Source organism: Podarcis bocagei (assembly GCF_964188305.1).
Source record: "Podarcis bocagei genome assembly, chromosome: 9".
In the NCBI taxonomy this organism is placed as follows: Eukaryota; Metazoa; Chordata; class Lepidosauria; order Squamata; family Lacertidae; genus Podarcis; species Podarcis bocagei.
Window position 1 is genome coordinate 20,468,898 of NC_138134.1, and position 21,985 is coordinate 20,490,882.

At 43.3% G+C, this 21,985-nt stretch overlaps 1 protein-coding gene across 1 annotated transcript in view; it reads left to right on the plus strand.

Annotated features, from left to right (window-relative positions):
* Positions 1-474: 474 nt before the first annotated feature.
* Positions 475-21,985, plus strand: part of KCTD8 (potassium channel tetramerization domain containing 8) — a 44,461-nt gene continuing 22,950 nt past the window's right edge. Inside the window, exon 1 of the mRNA XM_081208967.1 lies at positions 475-1,408. Coding sequence (XP_081065093.1) covers positions 517-1,408 — 892 coding nt within the window. The 5' untranslated portion in view covers positions 475-516. The remainder of the gene's footprint in view (positions 1,409-21,985) is intronic.

Here is a 21,985-nt window from a genome sequence, read left to right on the forward strand (position 1 = left end):
AGTGGGGGGATAAAGGGGTCTTCTTCTTCCTCCTCCTCCACTCCTTCAGCGCTGAACGAAACGGGACTTGTCTTGTGGGGAACAAACGAAGAAACCCGCTTCTCCCAGAAACGAAGAAGCCGCTTCTCCAAGAAAGGCGTCCCGCGGCTGGGGGGAAAACACCCTGGGAGGAGCAAAAAGGCGGGATAAGCGGACGAGCTCTCGAGAAGCCCCTTTCGTGAGAGGGAATCGCCCGAGGCGCATAGAGAGAGAAGGGGGAGGCGCGCGCGCGCGCAATCGAGGTTGTGCCACCGAGTGGCCTCTTGGCCAACTGAGGAGAAAGCAGCCCGGCCGCTCGGGCGCGGGAAGGGGGAGACGAGCGCGCACGTGGCCACGGAGGAAGGCGAGTGGGTTGGGCGAGCCCGCCCGCCTTCCGCGGCTGCTGCGCGCGCGGCGTCCGGAGGCACTCGCGGAGCGGCGGGCGCCGCCGTCCCTTCCCGCTCTGCGCGCGGCTCGCTGAGGTAAAGCGCCTCAGCCATGGCCCTCAAGGACGGCGGCGGAGGGGTGAGCGGCGGCGGCGCCACCATCCTGCCCATCAGCGACATGGTGTCGTCGTGCTCCTCTCCGTCGGCGCCGGGGTCGGTGGGCGCCTTCCCTGAGGTGGTGGAGCTGAACGTGGGCGGGCAGGTGTACGTGACCAAGCACGCGACGCTGCTGAGCGTGCCGGACAGCACCTTGGCGCGCATGTTCTCGCCCCGCCGGAGCGCCCCGCGGGAGCTGCCCCGGGACAGCCGCGCGCGCTTCTTCATCGACCGCGACGGCTTCCTCTTCAGGTACGTGCTGGATTACCTGCGCGACAAGCAGCTGGCGCTGCCCGAGCACTTCCCGGAGAAGGAGCGCCTGCTCCGCGAAGCCGAGTACTTCCAGCTGGCCGAGCTGGTCAAGCTGCTGTCGCCCAAGGTGGCCAAGCAGAGCTCGCTCAACGACGAGGGCTGCCAGAGCGACCTGGAGGACGCCAACTCGCCCGGCAGCGGCGAGCTCCTGGTGGCGCAGCACCAGCCGCGCAGCGCCGGGGAGAAGCGCGCCGGCTTCATCACCGTGGGCTACCGCGGCTCGTACACCACGGTGCGCGAGAACCAGGCCGACGCCAAGTTCCGCCGCGTGGCGCGCATCATGGTGTGCGGCCGCATCGCCCTGGCCAAGGAGATCTTCGGCGAGACGCTCAACGAGAGCCGAGACCCGGACCGCCCGCCCGAGAAGTACACGTCGCGCTTCTACCTGAAGTTCACCTACCTGGAGCAGGCCTTCGACCGCCTCTCCGAAGCCGGCTTCCACATGGTGGCTTGCAACTCCACCGGCACCGCCGCCTTCATCAACCAGTACCGAGAGGACAAGATCTGGAGCAGCTACACCGAGTACATCTTCTACAGTAAGTCCCCGATGCTCTTCCTTCCCCGGTGGTGAGAAGCTGGAGGTGGAGGCTTAACGCTTAATAATAAAATTATTATTATTATTATTATTATTATTATTATTATTAAGACTTGCCTGGAGAGCTCAGTTGGTTAGAGCATGGTGCTGATCCCGCCAAGGTTGCAGTTTTGATCCCCTTATGGGGCAGCTGTGTTTTCCTGCATTGCAGGGGGTCAGACTAGATGATGCTTAGAGCCCCTTCCAACTCTACAATTGTTGTTGTTTAGTCTTGTCCGACTCTTCGTGACCCCATGGACCAGAGCACACCAGGCACTCCTGTCTTCCACTGCCTCCCGCAGTTTGGTCAAACTCATGCTGGTAGCTTTGAGAACACTGTCCAACCATCTCGTCCTCCGTCGTCCCCTTCTCCTTGTGCCCTCCATCTTTCCCAACATCAGGGTCTTTTCCAGGGAGTCTTTTCTCGTGAGGTGGCCAAAGTATTGGAGCCTCAGCTTCATGATCTGTCCTTCCAGTGAGCATTCAGGCCTGATTTCCTTAAGAATGGAGAGGTTTGATCTTCTTGCAGTCCATGGGACTCTCAAGAGTCTCCTCCAGCACCATAATTCAAAAGCATCAATTCTTTGGCAATCAGCCTTCTTTATGGTCCAGCTCTCACTTCCATACATCACTACTGGGAAAACCATAGCTTTAACACTCTACAATTATATGACTCTGTTTATACCTTGCCCATCTGGCTGGGTTTCCCCAGCCACTCCAGGGTTCACAAAAGTGATTTATAAACTTTTTTTTGAAGGCTCCACAGTGAGAGATGGAACTAAATCGGTCTCTAAACATGTGCAGAGTGTATTTTAGTCTCCCTCCTACAGGACAAGGGGCAAGGATGGAAGAACAGAGGGAACCTGGCAGCTTTCCATGCAGTCCTGCATTCTCTTTCGAAGAGTTTCCAACCAGATGCTGCTGGGAACCCCCAAAGCCCTGTGTATCTAGTCAGGCTCAATCCCTGACAGTGCTGGCTTTAGTTGCTGGGATATGGAGGTTAGGGTGTTGCTAGGTAATTGAAAATATTTCCTTTATTTCATCGCTTTAAAGATGTAGTTGGTCCCCTTTAGAATTCTGCATTAATTTGCCCAGTGCTGCGGGCACTCATGTGTAGAAATGTCTCATTGCAAAGAATCTCGTCTTGTAAAGCCCACTTAGGCTCATACATACTGCAAAGGAAGAGAAATTTCCATGTGGAAAGTAGCTAAATAAGTTACAACTTATCCATTAACTACCACTGCACCAAGTATACCACAAATCTTTATCCCTATACAGTGGTGCCTTGCAAGACGAAATTAATCCGTTCCGCGAGTCTCTTCATCTAGCGGTTTTTTTGTCTTGCGAAGCTACCCTATTAGCGGTTTAGCGGCTATTAAAGGCTATTAGCGGCTATTAAAGGCTTAGCGGATTAGCGGCTAAAAGGCTATTAGCGGCTTAGAAAAAAGGGGGGAGCGAAAAAAAATCGGAACACTCGCAAGACGTTTTCGTCTTGCAAAGCAAGCCCATAGGGAAAATCGTCTTGCGAAGCAGCTCAAAAACGGAAAACCCGTTTTCCGTCTTGCGAGGCATTCGTCTTGCAGGGCATCACTGTACGTAGTATTTAAATGTGTGTGGCAGGAAAAAGAAGAGCCCCTAAGCCCTCAGTTTCTAATGTGTAATCTATTTCGACTTGAAACAGAACATAGTCCTGGAAACCCAGCCAGATGGGTGGGGTATAAATCATAAAATTATTATTAACACTTTTTGAACAAATTCATTGAGATTTGCATACCATTTATACATTGGGCACCTGTGCAGTGAAATACCAGTAGGAGGGCAAATTTGACTTTTTCAGGATGGGAAAGCTCTTCCCAGATAAGTTTAAGAACTCCTGACATTGTCTCATCCCAAGGCAGATACACAAATTCATGTTCATCACCCACCTGCTCGCTATTCTTGGTAACTCAAAACCAAATATGTGAACTGTTTTCCTGGGAAAGTATTGCTTAACTTGAAACTGGGTGATACAAAAAAGTTCCATATGTGGTGATGTATATCACCACTTTGTACTTGAGTGTGTGAATATGCATCTGTGAAGTGGAACTCAACCCGTATTTTTAGTCCTCAAATAAGTTGTCTTGACCTGATGCAAGTTGTTCTTGATCATTTTACTTTGAACCAGTAACTTAAATCAAGAGGATCAAGTTGAAACTTGCTGTGGTGGCACCAAGTCACTAACAGCTTATTAATATTATGGTTGTTGCAATTGTCAGTCTTTGGAAATGGGTGAATGGGTTCTTATATTTAAGGTTTTAATATTTTTCCATGCAAAAAGTTTGGAGCTCCCCGTTCCTGCCTATCGAAACTATTTGAAGCCCCCCAAAACCACAGCCTTTCTCCTTTTTTAAAGAAAGGTTTAGAGAGTGATGCTGTTTGACTTTGAAGGTTTCACAGAGTTTGTTGAAGGAAGCTTTGCACAAGATTAAAGCAGGCAATGCTAGAAGTAAGGAAGGGTTAGTACATTTCCTTCCATTCTCATTAACTACAAAGTAAACAGACTCCATCTGGACACATTTCAGTGGAGGACAGAACAGCAAGAAGAGTCTCAGTTTTCCAAAGGCTACTGAAAAGATAAATCTCAAAAAGAAAAAAAAACCAAGAAGCTTCTCAGTAGGAAAAATTCTTTAAATAACTCTCTCTTAGGTTCGGTGTGCATAAGTGTACTGTACAAACTTCAAGACATTTGGAAATGAAAAAATAAACTGTAGCTGCATACTGCTAGATGGCATCCTTAAATCTCACAAAGTACATGTTGTGTTGAACGATAAGTAGGAAGTGATTTGAACTAAAGAAAAGCATAACTGGATTCCATATGAGAACGTCTATTTGGCAGATTTTTCCTTCCCAAGTCTCAGTAAGCTTTAGGTCTTTTTAAAAAATGTTTGAAAGGGTTTGAGTTAAGTCCTGTATATGAGAGACAGAGTGGAGTGAGTGTAATTTTTCCTCTTTACTTTTGTGGAGGTGCCTGTGTGTTTATGCTTTAGCAAAGGAGGGAACCATGGATAGAGGAAATTGGAGCACTCTAGTGCAGTGGCTTTGTGACTAGGAAATGACTGCAATTTAGCACTTTTAAACAAATCAAACAAAATATAATGGGAAGTCATTTATGGATTTTCACTGATTGGCATATTAAGCAGCAGCTGAGGACAACTTATGCACCCATTAGGCTTTTTGAAATTGCTGCCAGCTTCCTATCTGTGACCATGTGCAGGAGAAAACATGTTGCAGGTCATTACACATCTGCCCCTTTTTTGCAGTGATATTGAAAAGCCTTCCCACATTCCATGTGGTGGCAGCTGCTGGCTGCAGTGGTTTAAGGAGACCACCTTGAGCTTGGTGGTCACGCGAATCGACTTTGAGGGCCAAACTAGACACAAAGTTAATTGTATGAATGTAGTTAACATGCACTTTAAAATATTAGTATGTAAACAGCAGTCACGGGGAACTTGAGGTAGCATTGCAACCACAGGGAGTGGACAGGGAGAGTTTAACCCTTTCACGGTTCCCACAAAATACCCCCAGCTGCTACTTGTACTGGAAGGTAAAGGGACCCCTGACCATTAGGTCCAGTCGTGGCCGACTCTGGGGTTGCGGCGCTCATCTCGCTTTATTGGCCGAGGGAGCTTCCGGGTCCTGTGGCCAGCATGACTAAGCAGCTTCTGGCAAACCAGAGCAGCGCACGGAAACGCCGTTTACCTTCCCGCCGGAGCAGTACCTATTTATCTACTTGCACTTTGATGTGCTTTCGAACTGCTAGGTTGGCAGGAGCTGGGACCGAGCAATGGGAGCTCACCCTGTTGTGGGGATTCGAACCGCCGACCTTCTGATCGGCAAGTTCTAGGCTCTGTGGTTTAACCCACAGCGCCACCCTGTCCCTGTACTAGAAGATAAGCCTCAATTTTTGCCACTCCAGCACTAAGCATACCACTTACAGTCATGCAGCTCACAGCTTGTTCTATTCTGCGCCCCTTCACCCTTCTTTTCTTGTCAGTGCCTTCCCTATCCCACCCCACTTTTACCTTTCTAGTCTGTGCCCCTCCTTGTGGTTCATTTTGACCTTTAACCCCATTTCTTCCACTTTGGTGTCCCCGGTCAAATCCTGGGCTGCTTTCTGCCCTCCACCTATCTGGTTCCATCTCCTTGGTGTCCAAAGGGTTCCCTGCAAATATGGACTACAAACATTAAACGAGCAGACTCTCCCTGGTACATCCAGTTATTATCAGTTTGGTTTGTGTCTCATGAAAGCAGCTCCAGAGAGGTAGGCCAATGGAAGATGGTGGCATGATGGTGCTATTTGGTTTTGCCACTTGTTCCCAAAATCTGCATGCTTACAAATACATCTCCAAATCTATTATTCCAGCTTTTCTTATAGGTGTAAAAATAACTATCAGAATAATCTTTGTGTTGCAGAGTCCTGTTGAACGCTGAGTGTGCAATTACTAAGTTTTTTCTCAACTTTGACTTCTGCTCTAACAGACTATCTAGACTTAATTACTCTCTTCCTTGCTACCTCTTGTATCAGGAACAGTATTTACAAGGACTCCTGCCTGTCATATTAAGCTGCTTGTAAATCCTGGCAAGACCGAGACTCTGTGTGTGATTGGTTCTTGCATCTGAGAACTTGGCCAACAGCCTGCCCTGGAGGGAATTGTACTCACTATGCAGGAGTAGGCAGGCAGCCTGGGTTTCCTCCTGGATCCAGTTTTGTAACGGAGGCCCAAGAGATTTCAGTGAGGCTGGTTTACTAGCTTCAGTTGGTACCACAGCTGTAATAATTCCTGAATCAGGAAAGGTTAACCACAGTAGTTCAGACATTGGTAACTTGAAGACTGGATTACTGAAGTGCAGTCTGTTGTTGTTGTTGTTGTTGTTGTTGTTGTTGTTGTTGTTGTTGTTGTTGTTGTTGTTGTTTTATTTATGCCCCGCCAATCTGGCTGGGTTTCTCCAGCCACTCTGGGCGGCTTCCAACAGATTATTAAAATACAATAACCTATTAAGCATTAAAAGCTTCCCTAAACAGGGCTGCCTTCAGATGTCTTCTATGAGTCTGGTAGTTGTTTTTCTCTTTGACATCTGGTGGGAGGGCATTCCACGGGGCCAGTGCCACTACCAAGAAGGCCCTCTGCCTGGTTCCCTGTAACTTGGCTTCTCGCAGTGATGGAACCACCAGAAGGCCCTCAGCGCTGGACCTCAGTGTCTGGGCAGAACGATGCGGGTGGAGACGCTCCTTCAGAATGTTCTACTGATTTTATCTGTGTTTTGTTGATAATTTATTTTTTCCCCAGTATTTTTATTCATTTTCAAATTTGTGGCCACTGTTCTATTTATTAAAATGGTTCAGTTTTATTTTGTATAACACTTTGAGTTGAGGGAGGTGGTGCTCTGTAAGTCTTTCTAAATAAATACATGTATCTTCATGTCGATGGGGAAAGCCCTGCTGGGTAGCTCACTGATATCAGAGGCTCTTTTGGTGGGAACATTGGACATAGCCCACAATTCAAGAAGGACACTGACAAACTGGAACGTGTCCAGAGGAGGGCAACCAAAATGGTCAAAGGCCTGGAAACGATGCCTTATGAGGAACGGCTAAGGGAGCTGGGCATGTTTAGCCTGGAGAAGAGGAGGTTAAGGGGTGATATGATAGCCATGTTCAAATATATAAAAGGATGTCACATAGAGGAGGGAGAAAGGTTGTTTTCTGCTGCTCCAGAGAAGCAGACACGGAGCAATGGATCCAAACTACAAGAAAGAAGATTCCACCTAAACATTAGGAAGAACTTCTTGACAGTAAGAGCTGTTCGACAGTGGAATTTGCTGCCAAGGAGTGTGGTGGAGTCTCCTACTTTGGAGGTCTTTAAGCAGAGGCTTGACAACCATATGTCAGGAGTGCTCTGATGGTGTTTCCTGCTTGGCAGGGGGTTGGACTCGATGGCCCTTGTGGTCTCTTCCAACTCTATGATTCTATGATTCTATGATAGCCGTCTTTGTTGTGGTGCCCTAGCTTTGGGTTACCCTTCCTCAACAGATTGGTCTTATGCTTCTGCTTATGGCATTCTGTTCTGCGCTGGAGACTTAAAAAAATAAAAATCCAACGGGGTTTTGGATGTGTGGCTTTGTTGACCCTAATACAGTGGTACCTCGGGTTAAATACTTAATTCATTCTGGAGGTCTGTTCTTAACCTGAAACTGTTCTTAACCTGAAGCACCACTTTAGCTAAAGGGGCCTCCTGCTGCCGCTGTGCCGCTGGAGCCCGATTTCTGTTCTTATCCTGAATCAAAGTTCTTAACCTGAAGCACTATATCTGGGTTAGCAGAGTCTGTAACCTGAAGCGTATGTAACCTGAAGCGTATGTAACCTGAAGCGTATGTAACCCGAGGTACCACTGTATTATGTTGTGTACCCAGAGTCCTTCTGCTGTAATATTTGAATCTCTTTGCTTTTTGTTTCTTTGATTATTTTTGTACTTTGGGGTTGTCTTAGACTTGTGAACCACCTTGAGTGTCTCATATTGAGGAAGAAGTTCGGGGTAGAAATTGTTTTAATAAATAAAATTCTCCCAGCAACTATTGGTTGGTTGTACCACTCTGTGTTTCATGGGCAGTTGTTTTAAACTCAGCCTCTGTCTATGACTAGCAACCTTTTGGATGCTATGCTGGAGTCTGCAGGGGATGGGACGGGACACATATCTAACACTGAGGCACCTTACTGAACCAGACTTGCTTAGTTTCAGTTGCAGGCCTGCATTATGTGCAGTGAAACCATTATCTGGGTTACATGCTCTGTATTAATGTGTCAGTTAAGGACACAATAAGAGCTTGCTGCCAATGTCCCATCTAATTCAGCACCCCATTCTCACAGTTGTTGACACAGCTCTTCAGCTAATGTGTTTACAAAGTCAGGGTTTCTTTTTTTAATGGTAAGAGGGGTGGTCAAATTCAGTTTGCTTCTCCACAAAAGATTGTTTGCACATGGCTGTTAATGTCCTTCTTCATTTGAAAAACCCAGTGGGTCTTAAGGGATTTCACATTTAACACGTGAAAGATTCTGGGGCTATCTGTTCTGTGCTACTGTGCTAAGCTTAGGTTTATTCTTGCAATAAATGCATTAAAAATATAACTTTTTAAAAAAAATCTGTCCAAATAATGTTGCTTAGTTTTCCATCTGGAGTTACAATTCTCTGCTCCCTCTGCATTGGTGGTTGCAGAAATTGTCACAGCCAAGCAAAAGTATTTTATCATCAGCCCTTTTGGGACATGAGCTCATCATATTCTTTTCTTAATATATACCTATAAAACATATGACACCTGTCCCAAAACTGTTGGAGGGCAGACTGTAAACGTAAATGCATCACTGGAAGAGATGAAATATTTTCTTTCTGAATCTGTTGACTTTATAATACCGCTGACTATCCTGAAGAAGTGAAGCACATTGATATCACATTGATTATTGGATGTAACTTAAAGTTTGTTTAAAAATTAAAAGGGAAAGTGTCAGGACAGACTTTTCATAAGTCTACCTTTATCAAACAGTAGCATCAAAACTGTTCTATAATCACAAAGTTTGTTGGGTTTTTTAATAACCTGATATTAAGGGGCAAACCCTCTGAAGGTGGCCAGCAAAAATATAATCAAATAACCATATAAAAAAAATAAGTTCAAATTACCTGCAAACAACTTGTAAAACATGTTACTTGTGCATGGCTTAGAGACAGATGCATTTAAGCAGTATATAAATTATCAAAAGGGATAATATAAATTATCAAAAGGGTGGCGCTGTGGGTTAAACCACAGAGCCTAGCTCTTGCCAATCAGAAGGTCGGCTGTTCGAATCTGCCGCAACCCCACAGTCGGCCACGACTGGACCTAATGGACAGGGGTCCCTTTACCTTTAAATTATTAAAATAAATAGTAAATAAAACAGCAGCAATTAAAACATGAAAGCCAGCATAAAGCCAGAAGTCAAATGCCAAATCAAATAAAAGAGTGTTTACAATCCAATTAAAAGTCATTAGCAAGAGTGCCATAAGAACTCCCTCTCCAGGTAGCTATGAGGCCACTACTGAAAAGTCCTTGTCCATGGTACCTGCCAACCTGATAGCTCTTAGCATTGGGGACAGGACCTCTGAGTTCATCTCCAGGCCTGTGCTAGAGGCAATCCTTCTGGACCCCAACTATTTAAGGCCATTAAGAACTAAACTAGCAGTTGAAAGTGAGCCCAGAAGCAAACACAGAACCATTGCAACTGGTACATTAGTATCACATAGTTCAAACTTTCATCTGCCACAAGCATCTTAGCTGCTGCAATCTGTACCAGTGGAAGTTTTCAAATTGACTTTCATGGTCTAAAGTATTATAGGAATCTAGCATGGATGTAACCAGGGTGTGTATGACTGAAGCTAATAGTTAATTGTAAAAAGTTCTGAAGATACATATCTGAACTTTGCTCTATCCTCTGCATCTTACTACTTAAGGGGAGTTGCTTTCTTACAGTATGTTTTGTGGGGAAAGTATTCAGCTGTTTGGACTGCTCTTGCATTGATTCTAGAACAGGAGCCTTCAACTTGTTCAGACCAGGGAGCTTCCCTAAGACAAAACATGCAGCATGGGCACTATTTTGTACCATACTTGTCTCAGGGCTCAGCCACACTTCCACTTGTCTCATGCTTAGAAAGCATGGGTGCGAGTGGTTTTATGCTGGACCCACACTTTCTAGGCATGAAAAACCAAAACCCGATTGATGTTTGTTCTGATAGAGCTTGTGAGGCAAGCAAAGTCTAGGTGAGCCCTCAGTTCCTCTGCTCTCTTCTTCTGTTCTTTCCAACGCTCTCCTCTCTCTGTATTCTTTCATTCTCTTTCTTTTATGGCAACTACCGGGGGGGGGGGAGCGAACATGAAACTCCCCTAGGTTGCATCATGTCCACGTTGTATTCCTGATCCACTTGTTTAAACCCAGTGTTCTAGACATTCATGGACATTCTTCAGGCTTGTAGGATCTACTATCTTACAGATAGTAGAACAGAACAGTGCTGAAGGAGGCAGAGCCAGATGAAAAATGGCGCCTCAACTCATGAGCCATGTATTGAACCATGTGTTCCTTCAAATCAGGGATTCTAACTGCCCAAAATGGGTGGGCCAGTTTTGCACCTTATTTACCTAGGGGCTGCCTCTGTTGTGTGCAATTTGAATACAAATTGCCTTTCCGAGGGGATAGGCACTTCGGTTAGGGAGTTATGATGAATGAAAATAGTTTTGAGTCTCCTTGGAAACTAGAGTTGTTAGACACAAACTACAGATCATTGCCCCTTTTCATTTATATTGTGAGCTTGGGGGAAACGTAACATTTTGAATAGGCAACTTGCTCAAGACTGCCTGGCACTTCCTGAGGCTTCAGGAACAGCCTAATTTTGTTTGGGGTGCCTCAATGCACACCTGCTTAGCACCTTGGAAGACCCCCAAAATCTCTCTGAAGTGGCTTGATTCAGCTCAGGGGTTTGTATGAGCACAATGCACATTCTAATGCATACACTTACAGCCCTCACCTAAGGTGACTGTAGACAAGTAAAGATGGGGAGGCTGGTTTGTTGATTAAATGTGTGCCAAAATGGAGGCAAGAAAGTTTGCCTTGTACTATTCTGTTGTTTTTGTTGGTTGGTCTACTCTTAATTACTGATTCACTCTGTTGCTACAGAGTAAAGCATTAGTTCTACCTAACTCTTCATACAATAGTGCAGCATTTTGTCAAAGTTTCTAGTTTTGTTTTATGGTTCATATCTTGACTGTCAAAAGTCAAGTCATATCAATAACATATAGGTTTCCAAATAAATATATGCAACGTTATCCATAAAACAATTAGCATTCTTTTGGGGGGTGAGTTGGAGCATGTTGATTCCAAATGGTGTTGTTCTTGTTTTTAATTTTAGTGATAGTGTCACCTGTATTCTAGTGGGAAAGTGTGTGCATGTTTGTAATGCATATTTTTTTCATGTATATCCACTATGCATCATGGAAAAGTCAGTTCATTATATATATATATATATATATCCATCCCCTGGGCGTTCAAAGTTAATAGCTACCAGTTATCAATATAGTGGTACCTCGGGTTAAGAACTTAATTCGTTCTGGAGGTCCGTTCTTAACCTGAAACTGTTCTTAACCTGAGGTACCACTTTAGCTAATGGGGTCTAAACCACTGAGCCTAGGGCTTGCCGATCAGAAGGTCGGCGGTTCAAATCCCCGTGACGGGGTGAGCTCCCGTTGCTCGGTCCCTGCTCCTGCCAACCAAGCAGTTCGAAAGCCCGTCAAAGTGCAAGTAGATAAATAGGTACCGCTCCAGCGGGAAGGTTTCTGTGTGCTGCTCTAGTTCACCAGAAGCAGCTTAGTCATGCTGGCCACATGACCCGGAAGCTGTATACCGGCTCCCTCGGCCAGTAAAGCAAGATGAGTGCCGCAACCCCAGAGTCATCCGCGACTGGACCTAACGGTCAGGGGTCCCTTTACCTTTTAACAATATGTCACTATAAGAGCACAAAGTCTCATTTCTTGGCTCCAAGCCACAGAAGAATATGGGGCTTCTCTCATCACCCTCTGCCAGAGGGCAATAACTCATTTGACATGTCAAGGGTAGTGTTGATCCCATTACTATTCCACTGTTAATACAGTACTGGATACCTTCAGACAGCAAAACATTGCCATGGGTTTATCACTTCTGGTTTTGCACACAGGAGGAAGTAACGCTGAATACTATAACTGTTGTCACTACAATTCAGAAGTGGAAACAAAGTAAAATTTTAGTGCATCTTTTCAAAATTATCTGCAGGGCAAAATATCATGCACATTTCTAGTGCTGGATTAAAAAAAAAGGATTTCAAATACCTAGGTGTCACTGTTCCCCCTTTTGAGTTCTGAAAATTACTGTGATTAGGTTTGTTGGAAATACACAGCTTTTTCTGGCAATTACAGCTTTTTCATTTAATATGTCCCATGTAGCAATTTTGAAGAGTGCGTGACAGAAGCCTAGTAGATGGAAGCAAGCAGCAAATATTAAATTCTACCAGCTCAAATTCTCAAAATAATATCAAGTAATTTAACTTTTTTTTAAAAAAGTGCTGGAAACTAGTTTTGTTTTCAAATAATGCTAGTGTGGCTTGGCAGAGCTTATCCAAAAACATTTTGTTGTTGCTTTCAGAGTGACAAAATAAAATGGTTAAATGTTACAAAGAGTTTCACATAATTTTCAGGGTAGGTATTTCATTGTGGCACAGCTCTCTTTGAATTAATGAAGGGGTCAAATGCGAGCCCATGGCTGAATACCTGAATTACTCTCCTGAGACACATCTATTTGCCTTATTCTCCACTCGGCAGTGGTTAGGGTTTGAGTTGTGCCCCAAGACAAATGCTTCTATTGACTATGAGATAGAAAATATGTAAAAAAATAATAATGTAGCAGTATTTACATCAAAGAAAGTAATATGACCATGATTTCCATCCTTTTAAAGCCCCCTTCATTTCAAATGCTAATTGATCTTCTAATGATCTTAAATGACATTTAAAACTTAGATTTTGCCCGATGTGGATCTTGAAAATACATTAACTACCAGCTTATTTTGGTACGGATATGAGTTAGATAGTCATTTATGTGGAGACTGTACTCCTTCCATCATTTAAAATACATGGTTGGATGTGATTATCATTATTGCTTTTTTTGGGAACATACATTCTGCCCACGCTCAGAAGCAGTCTTGTTTTAATATTTCGCATGTTTAGAACACGAGGTGCCCCTTACTTAGATGGCAACGTATTTGGATTATTTTCATTAGAGCTAAAATGCAAATCAATTAATAAAACTTTCAGTTTAACATGTTGTGTTAAAAGCTGTTCATGTTCTGCCAAGCTCCAAAAAGCTGCAAAATTACAGCTGTTAAAGATGACACCTTTAACAGACATGTTATTTAGGCAATATAGATATGATATGGTTTGGTATCCTATCCTATGGTTAGTTGCGGCTTCACCAGTACCTTGGAAGATGGCTGTCTGTCAGGGACAGAGTGGTGGACCTAGCCCTTCAACCTTGCCTCTCCTACACTGCCAAGTTTCATATCAAGCATTTTCTAGGTATAAACTATAGAACCTACTTCTGTCCCCCCCCCCAAGTTTCTCATGATAATGGCAGAATGCAGTTCTGCTTACTGTTCTTAACACAGGACCACAAGTGTGGCCCTATAATATTTAGTTTTTCACATGCACACTGGGCATTTTAGACTTGAAGGATGAAAGAATGCCTCACATCCAGCAAAAGAGGTCTGATTGTGTGAACTTACTCCTTGCTTCCTCAAGAAAAGATGAACACGCTAAACAAGGCAGAGCGTGCAGCCCCAATTCTGTGTGGTTGTCTGCTCTTCGTTGACGCTTTGTTGACATAATTCATGAGGGAGACTCTTCCTGAGTGAAAATAGTGCTAGTATTACCCTTCCTGGTGCTGTTCAATTTTTTTTTTAAAAAAAAATGTCAGCACCAGTTTCTCTCTCCCATCTTCTCACTGCTATCTGAGTCTCCTACCTTATAGACCAAGTGGGCAGCAAGGAAGAGGAGAGATCTTTAATTCCCTCTCACAATAGCTCCGCCTATTGGCGGCTGATCCTGGCAGTGTAGAGCAAACACAGGATGGAATTATCTGTAGCTTGTGCTATATTTGTTCTACACTTGCTCTCCCATTTCATTTAGGCAATAGGGACAAGCTGCACTTGCTCATAGCTGTCAACCTTTCCCTTTTCTTGCCAGGAATCCTATTCGGAATAAGGGAATTTCCCTTAAAAAAAAGGAAAAGTTGACAGCTATGCACTTGCTTGCTGCTGCGAAGTTGGAGTATATCGCAAGTGTCACAACAATTATGTAGTTCAGAATGGTGTTTGGGCTGCCATGCCAACTTCAGGTACAAAGATTGCCTGGAACTATACAAAGTGCAACCATCAACACATGAAATCTGGTGCCTTTTATGTGTGTAAAAATTTCAGTTCCAAGTACACTTATTAGGGAGTAAGCCAGCCAGACTTCTGTGACTTACTTCCTTGTAATTACCATCTAATTGCCCTGCATATATTTGAATTAATATACATATTTGGCAACATTCTCTTAGTAAAATGTTTTACTACCTATTCTGTTCCTAGCCTGCAAACTTTCACGGCAAAAAATATATATCTCTGGACCTAAATCTTATTTTTAAAAATTGTACTATGCTTAACAGAACAAAACCTACTTGCACTACTGCTAAAAAAAAGTAACCTAGAAGACCGGGAGAGGGATTTTAGCATCATAGTAATGAGCTCTTTAGAATGTTCTGAATAGATGGGATACACTTATTGATACTGCTCTATAAAGATGTCTGAATTTATGCTGTGATGCTTCCTTTAGTGGAAAAGCTACAGGGCTTATATCATCATTGTAAAAGAGGTCTTTGCTCAACAAGAAACAGATGCTGTAGAGTAAACATCATGCATAGTAATAAGGTTTCATTGCTGGAAATTCAGTAACTGATGCTACTCTTACCTTCTGGCACCTTAAAGATCCCCCCCCCCTCTTTGATCACTTCATGGGGAATCTGTTGATAAAAAGCTGCAGTGACTCAATTGAGGAAATGCTAAATATATTTGAAATGTATGAACTATATTGTTACTTGGATCAGACTGCATGTCCAATTCCCGCCCCCGCCCCCCACACGACAAAGGCTTCACTTGTTTAATATTAGCATGTGAGTCCAGAAGAATTTTGCAAACTTTGCAGCGCTTGGCTGTTCCCAATCAGTGGCAAAAAAGACTGAAGGAAAAAGCAACATGGCTGGAACACACTATTTTTTTCATGAGTTACCAGTGTAGTTTCTTGGATTGAGAACTTTGAGCAGTTCCTTGTTGGCTGTTGTGAAGCTCTGAATAGTATGAATCTTAATGAAGGCAGCCTATGATGCATGCAGCTGGTTTGTGCCTGGGGACTAATTCTTGACAATACGGCAGAATAATCTGCCCTAATCAGTCTTTTGCCATGAAGCTGCTAGGTAGCCTTAAACAAGCAACTAACTCTCAGTTGCTCCCTCCTGATAACGTTACACAATAGTGCTGAGAGACATTTTTTTAGCTCCACAGCATTCCCACCTCACCACCCTTTCCAGGATAAGGTTAGGGAGCTTGAACAGAGGTCGTTCCTCCACTGTCTCCCTCTGCCCTAATTTTCACCATATCATTCCATGGATAAACTGGGCTGAAACTCAGGGGGAGAGCATATACTTTGTATGCAAGAATCCCAGATAAATTCCCTGGCAGCTCCCTAGGTATCAGAAACTGGCTAGATGAGAAGTGGTGGAAACCGTAGGACTGAGAGCTTTGCCCCCTGGGGAAAGCAGAGGTAGAGGATTTGGATTCTCAGTCCTGATGGTGGACAAATGGACACACCCGGGAGAAGGGGAAGAGCTGGGAAGTACTGGAGATTGGGAGCTTGGAGGATGAGGAAAAGGAGGAAACAGGCAGGTGCCCCAGCACAGAGCAAAGACAGGAATCAGCAGCTTCACCACAGAGCCACCCTGACAGTTTTTCTGCTGACAGCATGCAAGCCTCCCCCCCAACCCCCCCCCCAAGGCATCTGATTCCTAGCAGAGAGCAAGGCAGAAATAGAGAGGGTCCACTGGGGCTCCCTGCCAGTGGTGTCCAAACTTTTTTCAAAGAGGGCCAGATTTGATGAAGTAGAGGGCCATGAGGACCAACCAAAGGGCCGACCAAAGTTGTTGACCTTTTTAGCATTTCACCCCAAAGTTGTTGAGCTTCTTTTAGGCCCCCGAAATGGACTTTGGACATGCCTGCACAGAGGGAGGGACCTGACACATAGGGAATGGGGTGAAGTGGGTGGTACAAGTAGCCCAAGCAACTGCAAAGGCCAAAGTGGGAGCATATCTCTGAGGTCTTTGTATGTTCTCTGTTCTGCTTCCTTACTAAAGAAACTTAACTGCAAGTTAGCTGGTGTTTCCCTGACTTTCTCTGATCTGCGAATGAGATGTTCTCTTTTTCAGCTCCCTGACACCAGGTAGGGTTGGGAAATACTCCTGCATGAAACTGCAGAGAGTGACTAGGTAGACCATGGTTTGACTTTTTGTAAGGTGCCTTCCTGTGTTTCTATGCTTTCAATATCCCCTACGTTATATAGGCATGTAGGTCCATGCCAGGCCATTTGTGGCTTTTCCTTTTTTAAAACAAACAAACATACAAACAAACAAACAAACAAAATTTAAAGTTATCCATTTCTGCATACTTAGGGAGTTCCCCAAGTACGTAAAACTGTAAACCATCCCTTGTTTTTGGATATCCCACTTGGCCCATCTGAGTTTGGTATTGGAGGGAATGACAGTTACCTTTTTGGATTGGATGACAATACAAAATAAAAACGCTAATTTTTCTTCTTTCATCTCATTTTTTAAAAAGGGGATTTTCTGAAAATCAGTTAAACAAGATCCAAACTTGTACATGTAGTTCACGTAGCCTTTCTGTTTCTTTTTTGAGACTGGAGAAGCTATTATACTGTTGTACCTTGGAAATCAAACAGAATCCGTTCTGGAAGTCTGTTTGACTTTGAAAACCAAATCTCAGCTTCTGATTGGCTGCAGGAAGCTCCTGCAGCCAGTCAGAAGCCACGGAAGCCCCATCGGATGTTCTGGTTCCAAAAGAACGTTCGCAAACTGGAACAATCACTTCCGGGTTTGTGGTGTTTGGGAGCCAAAACGTCCGAGTTCCAGGGTGTTCAACAATCACGGTACGACTATGTAGCTATGGTAGACAACATAACTATAGAGTGGTTTGGGGGTGTCATGTTTAGTGCAAATAGGATTAGAAATTTACAAAATCTTCCAGGGTTATAAAGAACTCACAAGTGTATTGAAATATGTACTCTTTTGGACATCGTTTAATAATTAACAACAATTTTCAATTATTTAATTAATTTAAGGATTGTTATTCCACTCTTGGGAAAAGAAATTGCTATAGCAATTTACATAAAAAAGGAAAAGCAATAATACAATCGTGGCATACAGATAGCATATTTTTAAACAAAAAATGGCAGTGGCAAAACAGCATAAGAAACTTCAGAGATAATGAACAAGGAAATCCTGGTTTTCACATTCCTGTTCCACTCAGCAGTGCTTTACTCTCCTATTTGGCGATTTGTTGTTACCTGAATCCTGGCTTATCAAGTTTTGTTGTCAAAGAAAAAGTAGCTATGGATCTTTCCATAGCAAGCCAAGAGACAAACGTGGTAAAACTCTTGTCAGGACTGTGCCGTTTAAGCCCTTTGATTGTACATCACCCTGTATTTGATTGATTAACCCATGTAAAAAACCCAGTGCACCTAGAAAGCTAAGCCATCAGGAAGAGAGCTAAGTTCTAGTGCCTTTACAATGCAGAGTACACACAGTTCACAGAAGTGGTCGAGTTGCCATACTGCTACTCTCTGGCTCAGATTTTTCTTTAGTCGTCCTTTTTCCTGCGTAGTTTTACAGAGTGGTTTTGATCTACACTAGATGGCAGTACACCGGTAGGATGGTTTGGTAATCTGGAATGGTTTAATAACCAGCTTTCTCAAGGTTAAGGGAGAAATCATCTCATTTACTGTTTTCCTTTGCATACAAAGAACTGAAGAACTGCAGTTTGGCCTTGACTATAATGAAAGCAAGTAAATCAGAAGTACACTGCAAATGATCTTTCTCTCTCATGCTTGTGAGAACTAGTCACATTCCTTCCAGAGAGACTCGATTCAGACTCCATTACTGTACTCTCTTCTCTTTTTGCCAAATACAAATTCACAGGCATTTGAGTAGTGCATTTCTGACGTTTTGCCTTCTCAGCTTCCCTTGTGTATCAAAACAAGGGTCTGTTTAGTTTGGTATCCTCCTCTCTGACCTATAGCCAGCTCATCCCTGGGTCAGAAGCCCCAGACTGACCATATTGCTGGAAAAAAGCCTGGTCCCATGAAGATTGCAATTCCTCCTTCTTTTCTTTCTCAGAAGCCCAGACAACATTCAACTTGCACCTTAAAGACCAACTAAGTTAGTTCTTGGTATGAGCTTTCGTGTGCATGCACACTTCTTAAGATACACTGAAACAGAAGTTGCCAGATCCTTCTATATAGTGAGAAGGTGGGGAGGGGTATTACTCAGAAGGGTGGTGGGAATGGGAGATTGGCCGATAGCTGAGATGAGCCTGTTGACGACTCTTAACGACTGTAATAGGTCTTACAGGAAAAGGCAAGGGGTGAGAAGGTGAGAAATGGCTTAGTCATGTATAATGGGATAAGAATCCAATGTCTTTGTTCAAACCAGGTCTCTCCATGGTTTTAAGTTTGGTAATGAGTTGCAATTCAGCAGCTTCTCTTTCCAGTCTATTTCTGAAATTCCTTTGTAGTAAAACAGCTACTTTGAGATCTTGTATAGAATGTCCTGGGAGATTGAAGTGTTCTCCTACTGGTTTCTCTGTTTTGTGATTATTGATGTCAGATTTATGTCCGTTTATTCTTTGGCGTAATTTTTTTATTTTGACTATGGCAGACCAACATGGCTACCTATCTGTAACTGGAACATTCAACTTGTACAATTTGCTCATTTCTTAATAAGCAAATAATAAAGCAAATAGCAATAGTTGTTTCATGCTTTGGTGCTATTGTATCTAAACCAGCTTATCTTTACTGGAAAGATTTGGAAGAACATTGTGTGTTTTACTTTAAGAAACAGAAATGTCTTAAATGCTCTCTGCTCTCAAAGTTTTATTATTCATTAGATGCAGTTCTGAACCTCAAAAGCTACTTACCATAGGTTGCATAGAAGTTGAAATTACAGCTGACTCAAATATTACAGCCACCAAAGAAAGTCCAATAGAAATACGGTGGGGGGGGTGTGTGAGAGAGAGAAGGGGGAGGGAAAAATATATCAAAGTTTCTCACAAAGTGGAGAATCATATGGAGAACTTCTGCATCAGTGGCTGCAAATGGTGGTGCTGAAACCCTCCACGTGATCATCCGCGTCCATGTAATGAATAACCTAAAAGCAAAAGATTTGTAGAACTTTCCATATGGCTGTTCTAATGTTTGATCCAAGGCTTAGAACTTCTTGAAAGTAGGGTCACCAGTAATCTATTTTACTGAGGAAGAACCAGTAATCTATTTTACTGAGGAAGAGCAAACTGAATGGCCTTCCTTAAATAAGACCACATTTTAAAATACTGTCTACCGGTTTGCATTATTTTCTTTGATCCTTAAGAGTACAGTGGTATCTCGGGTTAAGAACTTAATTCGTTCCAGTTTCTTAACCTGAAACTGCTCTTAACCTGAGGTACCACTTTAGCTAATGGGGCCGCTGGGCTGCCGCCACACGATTTCTGTTCTCATCCTGAAGCAAAGTTCTTAACCCGAGGTATTATTTCTAGGTTAGCGGAGTCTGTAACCTGAAACATCTGTAACCTCAAGCGTCTGTAACCCGAGGTACCACTGTAAATATGTTTTTACCCATTGAGCTACAGGGCTAAATTAGACAATTTTAAAATGAGAAATTGGCTGGGAAAAGTTGAAGTTACACACAAGCTGATTTTCACTGCATGAGAACAAATATACATATGTTAGGCAGGATTGTAGACTTCTCAGGCTGCTTTTCAGTTAAACAACAACACTGTTGAGGAACTTGGTCTCACATTTAATTTGGCCCCTGGATAACCTTACCATCTGTGTTGGCAAAGTATCTTACATAATTCTGGGATGAATCCCATGGTGCCTTGGCAATTAGTGGCCAGGTTTCTCAGATGGCACTTTTAATCTAGTGTCTGCCATAAACTGAAAAATATCCCAATTGCTTGGACCTGGCACACACCAAGTGCCATCAGTTTATACTTGAAGGGTTTCTCAATTTCTGGTCATAAATAAATGCCTACTGTTTATACATTGTGCTTCTTTTAATCTTGTAATTTGTGCACCTTTTAAACTCCTAATGGATTTTAAATTACAGTGGTACCTCGGGTTACAGATGCTTCAGGTTACAGATGTTTCAGGTTACAGACTCTGCTAAGCCAGAAATAGTACCTCGGGTTAAGAACTTTGCTTCAGGATGAGAACAGGAATCACGTGGCAGTGGTACGGCAGCAGCGGGAGGCCCCATTAGTGGTGCTTCAGGTTAAGAACAGTTTCAGGTTAAGAACGGACCTCCGGAACGAATTAAGTTCTTAACCCTAGGTACCACTGTATACTGTTACATGCCACCCCAATCTCTGAGTGGTGTGAGATTCCAGGGGTTCCAGACACTATCTTAGGCTTCGTGTTTCCTTAAGGAATAAGGCACAGTGGAGACTGTGGTGTCTTTATGATATATGGTTTATTTGCACATATATACAACCTTAGCCTGCAATAGTGGGGTTCTCAGCATTAACACACCAAGTGCGTCTTCCATAGCCACAGCCTCAAACAGAAATTGTCAATGTCCTCCTTACAGTATGGTTAACAAAGCTCAGTACTTTTCTCCAAATATGATTTTATCAGCACAGAATAAAGCAGAATTATTATTCCAAAGTTACTAGGTAGTTTCTTTTTTTTATCCTTTAATTGATTATGCTCTACATTTGCCCTTCTGTTACTTGCAATCAGCATTGTCCATTTATAAAGAATAGTGAATTTCCAAGCTAAATCAAGCAACAATTTCAATACCTGCTGCGAGTTTTCAGAACACTGGACCCCAGCTGTGCTTATTAATATTGCATTGTTTATTAGGAAAGCAACTTGGTGATTTCTCTCTCTCTCAAGCTAAAGGCCAAGGTTGTACCCCACTGAGATTGTAATGGTGTATTTCCTTCTACAAAAGTATTGGTCTAATTATTTTTAACTGTATGAAGGAAACCCATTTGACTGCATGTAGTATAGTTGAGGTCTTCTCCTTCTTCAAGCTATAAGATGTCAAATACTTTTCTTAGAGAAACAGTCATGAATTTTAATAGGAGAAAGAAGAGAAATAATGAGTTAAAAATACAGGTTTATATGCGTAGATCAATATTTTTATGATTAACTATTGTATACCTTTTCCTTTTAAGTGTTCATTGCATATAGGCATTTAAATTTAATCTGCAGTGTCACTTGGGAGCAGGAATTGGGCAATCATAATGAGTAGTCAGGACCAGAACTGCTGAATCACAGGAGCATAGGAAGGTGCTTTTCATCAGGTGAGGCCATTGACCCATCTAGGTCAGTACTGTTGATACGGGGCAGCAGTGGCCTTTCAGGTTTCATGCAGGTATCTGTCCTAGCTCTGCCTGCAAACGCCAGGGGTTGAACCCTGGATCTTTTGCTTGCGGAGTATGTGTTTTGCCACTGAGCTACAAGTCTTTGTCTCAGAGTTTGAGGGGTGTGTTTCTTGTTATTCTAAGTCAGTCTTGTAACTGGGTGTTTGGCTTGGGCAAGTAGCAAGTGCCCTTAAATGAGATTTAGGTAGAGGAGTAGA